The 16456-nt window shown below is 32.9% G+C and overlaps 1 protein-coding gene across 1 annotated transcript; it reads right to left on the bottom strand.

Annotated features, from left to right (window-relative positions):
• Positions 1 to 13459: 13459 nt before the first annotated feature.
• Positions 13460 to 14197, bottom strand: LOC140955638 (uncharacterized). The gene is made up of 3 exons (XM_073409411.1): positions 14050 to 14197; positions 13717 to 13916; positions 13460 to 13654 (listed from the first exon to the last, which is right to left on the bottom strand). The coding sequence occupies exons 1-3, from the start codon at positions 14195 to 14197 to the stop codon at positions 13460 to 13462; spliced, it is 543 nt and encodes a 180-aa protein (XP_073265512.1).
• Between the last annotated feature and the right edge of the window lie 2259 nt (positions 14198 to 16456).

The raw sequence follows: 16456 nt of genomic DNA on the forward strand, positions 1-16456 counted from the left end.
GACAGGTTGTGGGCAGAGCTGATATTGAAAACATCAAAGGATGTTAAGACAAGGGGGAAAAAGAAAAGGAGAAGAAAGAACAAGTACATTCGAAGGAATTACCTTATGCAATTACATCAAAGCAAGCATCCGCAGATGAGGATCAATCTGCAGACCTATCCCCTCAAACCGTGGATCATATATGGCGTTTTTATCTACCCTGCAATTCATAAATCCTTTCAGTCATATATATAAGCAGGAAACATGGTGTTATGAAACATTGATTTTGAACTCCATAAACCAACCTCGGACCAAGACTAGAAGCATTCATGCTCTCTTGAACTTTATGACTCGGTGTCCATTCCGTCTGCATTAGAATCGAAGAAGAAAGCATCATTAAACTTTCCCAAGAACGTATAACGTAAAAAAAATTAACTTTTCTAAGTACCCTTTGTCGTTTAGAAGATGATGATTCTCCAATTATGAAATGGCTATTTCCACGGCCATGGCTTCTTAAAATCATGTTCTAAAACGAAATTTGAAGAAATAATCAAATTAAGCAGGGAACCAAGAATGGCTAAACTTTTGATATATGCAGGGAACACCCACGTACGTACCTCACTGTGGTTGTTCAGCATTGACACCATATCCGGATGATGAGAAAATACTTCTGTGCTCTTACCCTTGTTTTGCAATTGACATTGATAGTTAGTTTATTGCAAAATACGTGGGGAAAAATTAAGAGATGATAATTCAGTTAGAATTTTTACTTGTCGATTATGATCTAAGCCCATAATTTGACTGTTCAGGGAGGTGTCAAGGCCAAGATTCGAGGCATTTGATCTAGCAGCTTGATTTAGCAATCCTTGGACATGGAGGCTATCCATCTGCGACCTGTGTAAAAATGAAGTGACATCAAATTATAAAAAGCCTGTGAATAATTGGTAGTTTCTCTTAAGCAGTAAATAAACAATGGTGTATCTAATTATCAAAAAGATTTAACACTGTAGTACACAACAATAGCTAGAAGCCAATCATTACCTGGTAGAGTTGCCAAAGTTCCAAGGCACGAAGTTCTCTTGTTGCATGTTTTCTATGTTAGGCATTACAGCAGCTTGATTGACTTGTACTTGACTAGAAAAAAATTGAACCCTGAATCCAAAATCATTACAGTACACTTGTGTTTAGCTTGCTGGATATATGTTCATGCTATGATGTTCCTTTTCTAATGGGAATAAAAACTATTTTTTTGTTCAGAAAATGAAGAATTGCATACCAGGGAGCAAGACTAGAAGGTCCAGATTGATTAAAGCCACCATGTTGAGTGGTGGCTGCGTTCGGATTCATATAGACATGTCCCGGATGAGGTTGATGAATAAAGGAATTCGGATGCCTAAAAATATTCAAATAATTAAACTTGTAATATGATACCCCAATGTGTTTGATTACTGAAACCTAACTTTCAAGACTGGAGGAAAAGAAAGAATTTATTTTAGTGAGCAATATGGTGTTCGAATTTGTTTTGCTCTCGATTATATCAAGAAAATAAACACAAGGAGAGTGCAGAGATACACAAGGTACCTTGAAGATTCAGTAGGACCGAATAACATAGAGTTATAACATTGCGAATTCAATACATCATGTTCTCCAGAAACTTGAAGATTGCGAGAAGGAAACTGTGGGGACCTAAACTCAGAAGAAAAAACAAAGCTTCGTTACCTGTGGAAACACAAAAAAAATAAACAAGTACAAGCTATACTGATATATAATCAATTGCAGGTCATAATTAAGATGTTTTAGCGAAAAACCACGTACCTCAAAGTTAGACAAGAATCTGGCAACATGGTAGAACCTTGTGGATCATACACATTAGGTGTGATCTGAACTTGATTAAATAGATATGGACGTTGGTGGGGCCTATAACAGAAAAATCCTCATCAATCTGTTGTTTTCACGATTAAAAAGTGTATATCTGAGGTTAATAATACCTTTGATTCATTGGAGGTTGAGGCCCAGACAGCATCCCAGGTACTTGATCGCTCAAACGCAACTGATCATAAGTCAAATGTTGGCGCCTAAAGTAGCATATTTTGTTAGTTACTTGTCTATACATGCATACGCATAATTGTAAGCTAGCATTTGGTATCATTTTAGCTTACCTCGAAGGCATTGATGGTCCGGGTAGCATGGGATTGGTACGTTGGGAATCAAAGAAATTTGCTGCTATCAATTGATTAGGCTGATACCTAAAATTAAATATATTCAATTCATTTTGTGTAATTCAGTTGTCATCACTGATAATTACAGCAACAGCTAGGGCTAGAAAATGATGAATATTATGTACCTTGATGGAGTTAGAGGCCCTGGAGGAGTGTTGTGGTTGGGAAAAAGTTCATAATATTGGTTGATCCAGGATGGTGTTCCCTCTAAATTCCCCATTGTTGTCTGTTGACAATACACAATCTGAACATGCTCAAGATAGATAGATACACTAACACATAAACTTTATGATTCAATGGGTGATACGGTAATACGAATACTTGCTAATGGACGTTGTAGCAAATTGGAGTGAGCATGAGTAGTCACCATATTTTGAGGATATGAAGCTGGAAACTGAGCTGTTTGCTGAATGCTATTGTAGATCACATTGTTCTGTCCAACTTGATCATTGAATGATATGGAGCCTTGGTTGAATGGAAGCACCAGTGGCGGCCTGCTTCCGTAGTCAGCAACGTTATTGATTTTCGGGAATAATAAGGAAAACTGAAGAACAAGTAATTACAAGTAATCTTCTGATAAAATATGCTTAAGAATGACGTACAAGAAAAGCTCAGGCTGGAATGTATCTTCTTGTGATTGAGAATTGAACTGATTTGGTGTCCCATTTCCCATTAAAAATAGCGGGACCATCTCATTTGTAGGGATAATTTCCATCTGATCAAAAGCATAATGATGATTAGTAATTCCTAATCTTTTCCTATCTTAACGTACATGGCTTCGTGCATGTCATGTTATAAGGGGTGATAAATTAAATTTTATACACTTTGCATCTAAAACTCTCATGTTTTAGTGTGTTTAATCAATGAATCTACCTTCAGACGAAAGCATACCTGTGTTGGAATTGGTAACGGAGGAGTAACCGAGGATGATCTAGTCTGTTCTGCATTTTTAGAATTCCCATGTTGAGGGTCGAAAGTTGAGGATGCAGATTGCACAATGCTCTGTCCAGAGTTTGCACGATTTAGATAGGGCTCGTCTGATGATTCTGGCTCCAAATGCCCCTGATGCTAAAACATAGAAACGAAAGTAAATATTTCACTTTTTTACACTGATCCTATCTTGCCAATCGAGCATGGTTAAGTTGGTACTAACCACCTTGTTGATGATGTAATAATTTTTAGTTGATGTATAAGCTTTTCTAGATGTCATGTTATTGAAGATTAGTCTTAAAATAGGGACGCAAACTGATAGCTTCTATGGTTAGGAGACAGATGAAGCAAAACCATTGTTGGAAAAGCAGATTTTGATACCTCCATTAATGGAGTTCCGAAAGAAGATGGTTCGAAATCCAAAAGCTGCGAGTTGGGTGCTTCAGCAACTGAAGAGTCTGAGATCTCGCCAGTAACATTTCCTTCTTCATTTTCTAAGAAGCTCAGATCAATGTTTCCATCAAATATTTGAGGTTGATGATCTCCTCCTTTTGGTGATTGGTCGTCTTGCTGATAACCATAAACAAAATAAAGAAGTCATGAGGCTTAGATTTTATGCAGCTAAATGTACAAGTTGTAATGAAGACGTAAACCTCGCACAAATTTCAAAACAATTGAATAGAATTAAGGTAAACCTTACCATTGATATAGAATTGAATGATGGCGACCCTTGTCGAGTGGAATCTGGCACATCTTCTTGTGAAGCATCCGAAGGTGCTCCATCTACAAGTGTAGAAGGAGCAAGGTCTTGATGAGAGATTACTTGATTCAATTCTGGCATATTGCTTGATCCAGCTAACGATCCTAGCTCCCCAGGCTCCTGCTACCATTAGTGAAATTTTAATATGGATCTGACGTTTTTAATGAAAAAGTATTCCATGATAAAATCAAAATATTATAACTCTGAAAGTATATCATAGAAAATGATGCAATAAAATTGATTTCATATATACATAAAAAAAAAAAAAAAAAAAACACTAAATTAGACTAGAATTATCATGGTAAAATGTTTTCACATACATCTGATATATTTTAATTCATTTTATCTTGAGAGGCTCGAACAGTATAATTTTTAATCAAGTTATGATCGTCGACATGATCAAAGCAAAGCGTACCTGCAACAAACGTCTTTGCTCATCACTCAATGCAGCTTCCATCGAGATTTCTAATAATATAAAACAATATGATCATGTTGCACCAGAAAAGAAGTTCAGAGAGTATTGCCAATACTGAGAAAAAGAAAGATGACATTTGTGTTTGATTTTATTTAGGAAAAAAGGTTTGAGGGATGAGAGATTGGCAATTTCCAAGTTCCATAAATGGAAATCAAAATCAAGATTTAATCCCAATTATGTCAACCAAATCTTAAGTTACTTGTAATTAGTTGGAAATCATGTTTGGGATTATAGATTATAGATTTTTGAAAAACAAAATTGGGATTTCATGAAAGATTAATTAAAAAAAAAAACCCAAGAATTCCATGTGTTTCATGAATAATGAGGTGACATGTTTCCTTTTGAAACCCTTACAAATCAAGAAATTTAATCCCCATACTTTAGAGTTGGTCTTCGATCTACGTTCCATGTGATTTCTTTTAAGCAATGAAATGTGTAACGACGAATATTTTGTTGCCCTTAAGTTCATCGTTTACAAAACTTTATCTTCTTTTCTTTATATTTTCTCTAAAGAACACCAGAACATCTCATACGAGATAGTTTCTACATACATACATGACTATAATGCAACAAGCATAGTATATAGATGCAATATTTTGTGTCTGACTCCTTATATAACTAAATTTCTACGAACTCTTCTCTTTAATTGTTCTTTTCCTGGAATAAATCTGTTGCTTGTAGCGTGAATTTAACACCAACTTATATCATCACAGTGCATAATCTTCAAAAATATAAAGGTGGTGAGCTTAAAAGGAATCGAGATTACCATTTTATGTTTGCTTATAATTGCATGGATGATTTTTACACTTCACTTATATAGATTTATCTTCATATGGGACCTACAACATACAATTGGCAGCATTCAAGAGAGGGAATCATTTGACTTCAGCACTCCGGTATGAACTGCAGTAATGCTCAGGTCCAGCTAATTAAGATTTCCTTTCACAAAAAATCACCATTTGCCTGCTTGTTTTACGTAAGCTTGAAATTCATTTGCATTTTAGGTAAAAACGAGGTCTACCTGTCCAAGAACTTCAAAATTATAATCATGTTTTACGTAACCTTGCCATTCACTCGCAGACATGTGTAAGGGCAGAACTCACAAGGCTAGAAAAAGTAAAACCGGAAAATTATTTTTTGTTGAGTGTGGGTGGGGTCTATCTGCCAAGACATAATCTCTATCTGTAACATGTAACTTTGCGTGCAGAACCATGGATGATGGATTCGAGTGCTTCTGTGATATTGCATGCATGTAAAATCGAAGGAGTGAAGCATGGCTAAGGAAACGAAAGTAATTTATGCTGGTACCACAAAGATCAGGACCAAAAGGGTGTGCAATTCGATAAGTTGAAAAAAAAAAAAACTATATTGATAATACCCAAGATGAGATTCATGTTGCTCACCTGCAAAATCTTCGGCCAGTGCAAGATTAAACCCGCTGGAGGCTAGAAAATACAAACATTAGATTAAAAAAAAGCAAGAGAAAAGGGAAATCAGAGAACTAGGAATCAATCAACTGCCATTGGATCAGAATTAAAAGCAGAAATGAACAATTAAACTAGAAGAAATAAAGTACAAACTTTTTTCAAGGCCTTTCTTCCTTTGATGTTTTTAGAGGCAAGGGAATGGTAAGCTAGATGATGATGGAGTGAGCTAGAAAGAAGAAAATAGTAAAGAATATGGAAGTGATGTTATCTATGGCAGGAGAAGAAAACATATATGAATAAGGAAAAACAAGTTTTTCTTTGTTAGAAATGAGACCTTAGAACTTTATTTATAGGAAAACTTAACATTTCTTTTTCTTTTTCTTTTTCTTTTTTTTTTTTATTTATAATAAGAACTTTTTTTTTATTAATAAGACAAACAAGCATCATGTTGGTTTCACAAAAGGGATTGGTACATATATGTATACATGTGTGTCACAAATAGATAATATTTGAAGAGTTTTGTGTATTTTCTCTTTTATTTGCTCTTTGGTTTTTATTGTTGTTTGAATTCAAATAAAGATACGCGCGCCCGCGCATAATACTAAAAAAAATACTTTCTCGTAAATTTTTTATTTATTTATGGTTTTTTGTATTAAAAGAGTGAATTGATGCTTCATGATTAGTTTTTAATTATCTATATAAAATCAATTTCCTTTAAATGGATTAGATAAGCCACAATAGTATGAGCTTATATTGCCAATCTTAGCACAAACTTGATTTTAATTGTGAATCAATGATAAATTAGTGCATTGTATAGAGTAAAAAAAAGAAGAAAAAAACAATGATAAATTAATGCCACCATAACAATGTAATGATAAAAGCAAGAGTATTTTTGGTATATATGAGATAAAGGCTGAAAGTCCATGTAACGCAAACTTTAGTCCAATTATTTTTATAATATGATCAAAAAATATATATTTTTGGGGTTGAAAGTCCAGCAAACGACTTTCAAAAATTAAGAAATGACAGGAATTCGTATTAATAATTCATTAATCAGTTAGTAAATGGATTAGCAAAAGTATTTATCATCACATGGCAGCAAAGTGTTGTCCCAACTGGCCCAAGGGAGGAAGGCGATGTTAACTAGGCAAGTTTTATACAGGATGAAGGCAAGGGTTGTAAAAAGCGTGAATACATTTGATTTCCTGACGCAGCTATGGATGCTGTGATTGGCTGATTATAAAATCCAACCTACGCTTGTCTGTCCTTCCCCGGAGAGAAAATTAGCAGAGGAAACGTCTTTCTGTTTCGCATTTTCTTCACCGGAAAATGTCGGTGTGAATAGCGACACAATCCCGGTCTTGCTCCCTTTTACACCTTTTAGTAACAAATTCAAAAAGCACCCGTCGCCACTTGCGCTGCGCTTGTCACCGTGGTTTTTTCTTTTTTTTAGGATAACGTCATGTTATTTCAAATATGAGGAGGGAGGATAGGGTCATATTTCTAAAGCGAGTTACCATATATACACAGATTAGAGAGGATAAGGATTCATGTATATCTATGTATAAAAAGTACATGAATTTAAGTAACTTTTTATGGTAAATAATCTAAAAAATCTATTCCAATCCACGCAGATTTGAAGCCGTAGTCAAATTTTGTTCATTTCACTTTTTTTTTTTTTTTTTGAAGTTACAAAATAAAAGATTTATACTAATGTTCATGCACTAAAATCATCTCTCCCATCAAATTAAGAATAAATTATCAATATCAAATTGAAATATAAATAACTTCATTTTTATAATATGAGAGATCAAAAGGTTACTACAAGTACACACTGATAGGTCCCCTTTTACAAAATAAATAAATAAATAAATAAAAATTAAAAATTCATATTAGATCGTTCTTCCTATAAATGCCCCCTCATGTACTTAAAGAGTTGTTGTAATACACGTGGTTTTCTTTTTATATTTCATCACATAATAGTTTCTAACATTTCAACTTTTTTCTGATTTTTGTAATAGTTTGAGATTATAATATTATTTTCTTTTGCAATATTTTTATTATAAAGTTCTAAGTAAATTCAGATGGAATTATGATCAAAATTTAAAAATATTATTTTTTTGATATTCATAAATCATGTTGTTATACTTTTTAATCATAATTTTTTTACAAGTGACTACTGCTGAAACAAGGTTATCTATCTTATAGATGACCTTTATATTATGAGTATCAGCTTAGTCTTATGGTCTTTTGACATTTAATTATATAGACAATCTTTGAAAGCCCACTTGCCACTACAATGCTCGAGTCCATAACCCATTGGGTATGAGATAGATCCAATACAAAATCCATACTAACATTCAACAAAGAAGCATCTAGAATAGGTAGTGGTTATACAAACCAACATAAGTTAAGGAACCTTTGGACCGTTGATAAATGACACATCTTTTTAAAAATAAAGAGTTAAATTGGAGTTTTATCCAAATGACTCTTCACTTGATAAATAGAAGTTTAAACTAGTAGAAATTTAATAAACTAGGGCCAGGGTCTTGTGATGCCCAAAGTTATCCTTGTAGTTCAACTCATGGATGATATTTTCTAAAAAAGAATAATCTATGACATATAACTACACAATAAAAAACAAGTAACCATTCAAAAACACAAAATTACTTCACTTACCTCCTTACACCTGTTCAATATAAATATGTTTAAATGAAGACTCACTTAAGTAATGCTCTTGAAAAGTCTCATCACCTATACACATATAATGTTGAATAAGGCAACTCACCTACTAAATGCATCAGCCACCTTGTTAAGACTACCTGACTTCTACCTTAAATAAATATTGAACTCCTGTATAAAAGATACCCATTTAGCATGTTGACGACTTAATTTATACTACCCATTGATATACTTCAAAGATTTATAATAAGTGATGAGTATGAACTCCTTTTGACCAAGATAATTTTTTTAATGCTTGAACAATGGCATAGAACTCTCATATATGAAGTAATTATTTCTAAAATTGGACAACTTCTCATAAAAAATAAAAAAAACCAATTGGGCTCCCATCTTAGTTAAGAACACCCTCAATGCCTAATCATGATGCATCTCAATTACCTCAAACCACTTATCACAATTAGAGAGTGCTAACACACGAGTCTTAATTATTTTCTAGTTCACTAACTAAAAATTGGCTTTTGCTTCTTCAATCCACTAGAAAGTATGCCTTTTTAGGCATTTAGTAATATACATAATCAAGGAATTGAAAATTCTAATGAACTATTTATAGAAGGATGTAAGTTTATTCTAGACATTGTTGTGATTGTCCTCTCGAAGCGGGATCTGAATGGTGATGGAGGAAAGAATAAAAAATTCTTGTTTCTTATTAGTAGAAATAGGATGGAGTCACCGTCTAATATTTTAATCACTATAAACCTTAACTGGTCTTAGAGTCTTGATAAATGTACTAGTTATGTATAAGGAGGACGTTTCACCCAAGTACATTTCATCTAAGGTAAACTGCGTTGTTTGTTTGTCTAATATAAACTAAGGTATTTGTTTTGTTTTCTAATCATGTTTAGTCTCCATTCAAATTACTAAATCTCTATGCAACATCTCCTTACACAATGTTTTTATGATCATAAAGCATTTTTTATTTTCTATAAAATAATGTGCTCTACTTAAACTTGTTAAAATCTCATCTTCCTTTCAAACAAAACTCTCATGTAAACAAAAGTCAAAGGTAACATTTTTTTATACAAATAAAGGTGATGTTTATATAGTAAGTATTTTCTTTTTCATGTTGGCCAATTAAAATCTAAGCATGACTGTTTAAAAAACTTAAGGGAAATTAATAATACCAAAAAATATTTCCCAGCCATTTAGGCCATCTTAAATGGATGGAAATTTTTTTCTTGATACCAGTACCAACCTTAGTCTTGTTCTAGCACAACTTTCAATGCACTTTTTGAGTTCCTATGATCCATGCATATAATTTTTTTATGTGCTCATTTTTTCTACATACATAATATTTGTTTTGTATAGTAAACACCATTTTCTTCATCCATAATATTGTATTTCAATAACATTTTCACTAATAACACGCTTAGCATGACATGATAACTAATAGAGTCATAATATCTATCAATAATATCTTAATAATTTCTCCACCAATAATACATCTTATTCAGGAACAAAGTCCAAGATCTCTGTGTATAAATATACTTAGATCACCGGTAATTCAGAGAATATTGTGCCACATAAAAATAGCTATAGAACACCAGGTCATAAGCGAGCAATTAATGGAAGGGGTGCATGCCACACAATTCCAACCACATATCTAGAGCATTACGCCATAGCCAAGCTATACATTCTCTAGCCATTACATCCAAATATATATAAGTTCATTTTAGTTTTTTCTTCTTATACATTATTTTATATATTTTTTTTATATTTATTAACCTCAGCACAAGAGTGTTTTTTGTTTTTACTCAGAGCTGGTTTTATAGGAACAACTCAGGCTAAACAAAAGCCTACATTCAAGCCCTCAGTACACTAGCTAGTCCAAGACACAACCATGGAAACCTAATATTCTGTCTAAAGTGTTTTAATGATTTCATCATCCATTGAAATTATTGTTTTAACAGCAAATTAAGAAGATGGAGTTGTAACTTGAACCCAAGTAAACTGCATTTCGCCCTTACACATTCCAGCATCTAATGGTTGATGCATTATATTCTAATGGTTGGTTACAGATATTTGAGTGATGGAATGAAGGCTTTTTATAATTTTTATTTTGGTCCCTAAATTTCACAAAAAAAATTGTTTTAGTCCCTAAATTATATATTTATTTACAAAGTGATCCTTGTTTGAAAACTCTTCTAATCATGTAATCACACAACTCTCACATAATTGGATTGATTTTGATACACATTCTTTCTTTGATGCATCATGCACCTCTTTTTCCCAGAAAATAGACTAAGACGACCAGAGGGAGAGAACATGGCAAGAGCAATGTCAATGTCACGAAGGGCGGAAAGCTCATATGCCTTCTTAATGATTCCATTCCTTCGTTTTGAAAATGTAACCTGTAGATCTGTATTGCTTTCTATTCTCTCTTTATCTCCAGTTTAACCCGACCCATTTCTTGATCTGTGACCTAGAATTGCAAAGATTTACTAGTGGATTTGGTTCAGTTCTCTTTGGCATAGGCGTCTTGCTGTTTTTGTTGTTAGAATCAAGAATTGCTTTTGTTGCCATTAGATATATTCAACCTCTAAATGTTCTACTCTACACTGATCACCTGCAATTTTGAAAGACTGAGAACGATGTATAAGAGATAGCCTTAAGAACATGAGGTAGAGCAGTACATGTCCTCCATGTACGTTCCATTTCGGGTCTGTGTTTCCAAGTTACAACACCAAATTAGGCTAGGTTATGGCTTAATGATCTGTTTCTTGTTTGATTTGTTTTCCCTTCCCCATGCATGAGAGCAGAAAAAGGTTAATCATCTGATATATACTTCATGTTTGCACAAGTGCGACATATGAACATACCAGAACAAATCATTCAAGATTCAGTAAACTATCCACTGAATTGAACAATACATATATATATACATATATACATATATATATATATATATATATATATGTGTGTGTGTGTGTGTGTGTGTGTGTGTGAACTACTTGGGGATTGGGATCTTTGGACATTTTCAAACAAAGATCTTGTTGTATACGTTCTGATAGCTAGTTACAGCTAAGCTTCAATCACGGCGCTGGCACACATCTACAGTTTTCTGCTCCATGTTATTGACCTTGTGTTGTTGGCTTTTGTTTTGTTTGAATTGACACGCCAGCTTTCCGGATGCCAAAATCTGCAACTCACATCGTTCGGGCTATCTTTTGCTGGTGCATCAATCTGAGTAGCGCCAGAGGTTTTAGGCCTTCTCTATATCATCAATCAATCAGAGAGTCTTGGTCTATGGTCATATAGTTCTGTCACTACGCAAGCTTAAACGGTTTAACATCGCCGTTTGTTTTATTAAAATTAGTTTTTTTTAATTCTAGAAAAATGAATTATTTTTTTATGTTTAATAGTGTAATGAAAAGTAAATTAGCAAACATTTCCAGTGTTTAGTTATGTCATGAAAAATAAGCCGAAAATAACTTATTAATGTTTTTATTTTTTTAAAATTTATTAAAATATTGAGGAACAAATCTTACAAATTAAAAAAGTTGAATGGGAATGAAATTGAAAAAAAAAAATATGATTTCATAAATTATCTCAAATAAAATAAATAATAATCAAAATAATAGAGATCAAATCTAAAAAAAAAAAAAAAAGATGAATAAATTAAAATAATAATAATAATTAGCATTTCATAAATTATTTTCAAATAAAATAAGTAACGATCAAAAAGAATAAGGACAAATTTGATAGATAAAAAAATTTCAATTAAAAAATGATAAGGGAAAAAGTAAATAATAATTATAAAAATGAGGACCAAAATTAATATAAAAAAATATTCAAAACAATATATATATATATTATATATATTAGCAATCAAAAGTTTGAGGAGTAAATTTGATATAATCAGCAAATAATATGATATTTATAAATTTTTTATAACCTCTGGAAAGTGTTTTCTGCTCAAAATAAAAGGAAAACACTTTTTCTATAAACCAAACAAATTTTTTTTTTTGCTGGAAAGTGTTTTCTATTGATCGAAAAGTGTTTTTCGTTGACTAACTTTTCTAATATCAAACAAATACAGTAAAGTTTGGAAAGTAATTTTTCAAAAATCATTTTCAGGAAACAAACACAACCTAAAACATGTATAAATATCTCGTATGTTTTTTGTTTTTATATTTTAAAAATATTTAAAAAAAAATAAAAAAGAAATTAACTCTTTTTATTTCAAAAATACCTTTTTAATATATTTCCAAACAATTTTTCTCAGCCCACCAGGTAAACGGACGATGTACCTGCAAGTTTGGATTGAACAACATTTATGAAGAAGGAAGTCCCATATGAAGGCACACATACAAAGATCATTTCATGCCACATGCAATCATTCTTTCTCTTTAATTTTTTTTAATTTTTATCGGAGAGCATGCTACATGTCCCTGATGATGAAACGTGTGGATACAAGGCGAGCCAGAATTTCTTATCCTAGCTATGATATAAATACACAAATTATTTTTTTTTAAGATCAATCATTCACTTGGATATATAAATTTGTCAAGTTAACAATAAAGTTTTAATTCAAATACATAAATAAAATATATAAAAATAAAATTTAAAGTACATAAAATTCAAAATAAAAATAAATTACACTATCAAAGCTGCACCCTTCGATGTTTTGTAGAATAGAATTCATTTATGATCGAATCCGAATCAATATCTTCAACAAGCTCTCGTTTCAATGTAAATCATCATAGAATCTGCTAAGAACTCCTCTTCCATTTTATTGCGGAAGCACAGTTTTAACATGTTTCATAGCTGAAAATGCCCGCTCTGTAGTGGGCAGTGGAAACAGGCAAAGTCAAAACAAGACGAATCACCTGTCAATCAAATGATAGTGCTGCACTTATTTGTTTCAGCTAATCCTCGACATAATTCAGAAATGGTAGACATTTCTGAAAAGCTCTCATGATGAATCACATCAATCTGATAATGCTCTAGCTGAGATCTCAATAATACATCTCTTGTTCATTGAAATCTCAGGATAAAATTTCTCAGCAAGCTTGTAAATAGCATCAACTTTAAATGATTTAAAGTTGTCTTTAGGTTCTAAAGCAGAGCTAAGTACAAGGAGTTCGACTGTCCCATCACTGAATCTAGAATTTAATTCTTCCAACTGAAAATCTATTGTTGAGTTAAATATATCATAATGATAATGCTGGTACACTGTCACTGAACCTTGTTGTTGACATAACGACCTGTAGCCTTTTTATACAAAGCATTCATATGTGGTATGTCAATCTCATATTTTGTGCAAAAAAATTGCACATTTGCAAGGAGAAGATCAAATCCGGCATCTCTCAAAGCTTGAAGCAATACTTTAGTAGTTGATACAAGATCCATTGCATTTAAGATATCAAGAGATTTTTGCTGCAAAGCTCGACAAAGTAAATTAATCCCCATTATTTTATGCATCAAATATAAGATGAATATAAATTCAAAAGATTTCATCACAATCAAACAACCACCACTTCTCCACGTATAGAATTAGAAGTCCTTCTTGAACCATACTTTCAAGCACAGTAATAGTTGCACCATACATGTCTATTAAGCTGCAAATAGAATCAAAATGAGAGCTCCAGCGAGTAGTTCCACTTCGATGTAAATTACCAATTTGATTAGCCCCTCTACCAGTCTCACGTTCTCCAGTAGCTACCATATGTGCAATTTCTATAGCCTGAGCATATTGTAAACTCGGTATGACGTTTGGGAGAAGCACAAATAAGATTGATAATGGTTGTCAATTTTGAGAAAAATAACCAAATAGAAATCTCATTCCAGCTGCTGCAACTAATGCCAGTTGTAGTCGGTGAGCAAAGCAATGTACATAATATGCATAAGGACAATCTTCTGAGAAATAAAGCTTGTAGTCCATTCCATGCGCCACGCATATTGCTAGCACCATCATACCCTTGACCATCGCATATTGAAAATATGCAAGTTATATCGAGCGAGCACATCACAAATTTCTTTTTTAAGTGTTGAAGAAGTAGTATATGAAACATGCACAATACTAAAAAAACGCTCTCGTACAAATCCCTGAACGTCAACAAATCTCAAACAATAGATTTGTTCTTTATTTGATGCATCTTTGGCTTCGTCAACCCAAAACAAAAACTTTGCATCTCTAACTTCTTCACAAATCTTTTTCCTCACTTGTTCGCAAGAATATGCAAAATCTCTTTTGAATAGTCGGCGAGGTATACTTTGCATTTTTTGGAGCTTTTTCTAAGACAACATCATAATGCCAATTTAGTCTCCCATAAGTCTTATCATCTCCAAAAAATTACCTCGATTATTAGAAGCTGAAGATTCATCATGACCTCTAAATGCACATGCTTGTAAGCTAAGCCATGAACACTTTCAATTGTTGTCATAAGTCTCACCGATTTTTCTGAACTTCTTCAACAGTTTGTGCATTCAACACTTTATCAATATGTCTACTACTTTCATTAAATCTTCAGCAGATTTCACAGCATTATGATGTGGTGAAGTCGGACTTCCCACATGCATCAAAAATGCACATCTGACCCCATCATTAACCCTCTTTCCAACTTCTAAAGCCTTCGGTGGTGAATGTGAGATGACGAGGCACTTTGTTTCAAAGATAAAGCATGGAAAACAAAATACTGCATCCTTTGATGGAGAGTACTCTAGCCAAGGAAATTGATCAAACCAAGTGTATTGAAATCGACGATACTGTCTCCCTGATTCAGTCCTTGGATACTCTGCTAACTTAGGTTGATATGGACTCATTTTGATATAAGCTCTTCTAATTTCATCTTGTTGATTAATAGGATGTTTCCACACTGGAATTCGTAACCCAGGATCTCGTTCAAGAGTATTAACATCAATTTCAACTCTTTGAGATTTGAAAGGGGGTTGTTCACTATGATTTGACACATCAACATTGAAAGGAGAATGTCCTTTACTGGTTGATGTTTGTTCGTTTGGTTTAAAGAATGAAAACATAGTTTTTCCTCTCTTGTTTCCTTGATTTTCCATTATAATTTATAACCTATTCAAGTAAAAGGGATTAGGGAAATCAGGTGCAAGATTAAAAAATACTAATGCCACAATAAAATATTCATAAAATGCAGAATATACAAGGATAAAATAGTGATGCAAACTACTGGGAGATTTGAAGAACTTAACTTTGAAATAACCAGTAAATTATTAGTACTAGACTACTAGTGTGTTAACATGCATCAATTTCTAGGGTACAATCTATTGTTTACTCCATTAACAATCTACTATAATGAATGTGAAACATGAATTCAAAATGAAAAGTCATGGTTTGTAAATTCTTACCTGATGATTTTACACTCTTGCGGCTCTTTGTATAGATTCTTCTTCAAAAACCAAGCTAAAATTATAAATTGTTAAGAAGAAAAATAGCTAAAACCCCAAGTTATTTAGAAGACATTTAAACTAATTAATTATTTATATTTAGATAAATTTACTGTAAAATATAATAAGTAATTAGTATGGCAACTTGCGGAAAGGTGGGTGGCTAATTAATTAATATTGTTAGGAAAGCAAAGTGGCGGCTGGCTAGTGATTAATTTATTTGGAAGGAAAAGTGAGACATTAGTTGCAATATAAGAAAAGTGAAGTATACCACGGCTGCTGAAAAACTTAAAAGAAAAGTGGACCATTCATTTTTTTTTAACCTGAGCTACAGCCCTTCTTAGCCTTGTACAAGGCTCCGCCCATGGTGTGGATAACTACGAGCAGTCAAATCATTCGGTGAAACCACTCCAAAAACATTGACATTTGACAAAAGTAAGTGGTCAAAGATGTGTTTGACCTGCTTTGGTAGAAATGCCAAGTGGTCGGTTCCAGAATTCATTTATTTCTTGTATGGAAGTTGCCTTGTAACGTAGAAAAGGTCGCTTACCACGTTGATAATGATTAT

This window comes from Populus alba, chromosome 5 (assembly GCF_005239225.2).
Source record: "Populus alba chromosome 5, ASM523922v2, whole genome shotgun sequence".
NCBI lineage: Eukaryota > Viridiplantae > Streptophyta > Magnoliopsida > Malpighiales > Salicaceae > Populus > Populus alba.

Bases quoted from the DNA above. Each gene is read 5' to 3' on its own strand.
- LOC140955638 (XM_073409411.1), bottom strand. From the start codon at position 14,197: ATGGTAGCTACTGGAGAACGTGAGACTGGTAGAGGGGCTAATCAAATT. The intron at 13,917-14,049 runs GTATGGTTCAAG...TACTTTGTCGAG, and splicing joins AACTATTACTGTGCTTGAAA to CTTTGCAGCAAAAATCTCTT. The intron at 13,655-13,716 runs GTTCAGTGACAG...ATAGATTTTCAG, and splicing joins GTCGTTATGTCAACAACAAG to TTGGAAGAATTAAATTCTAG.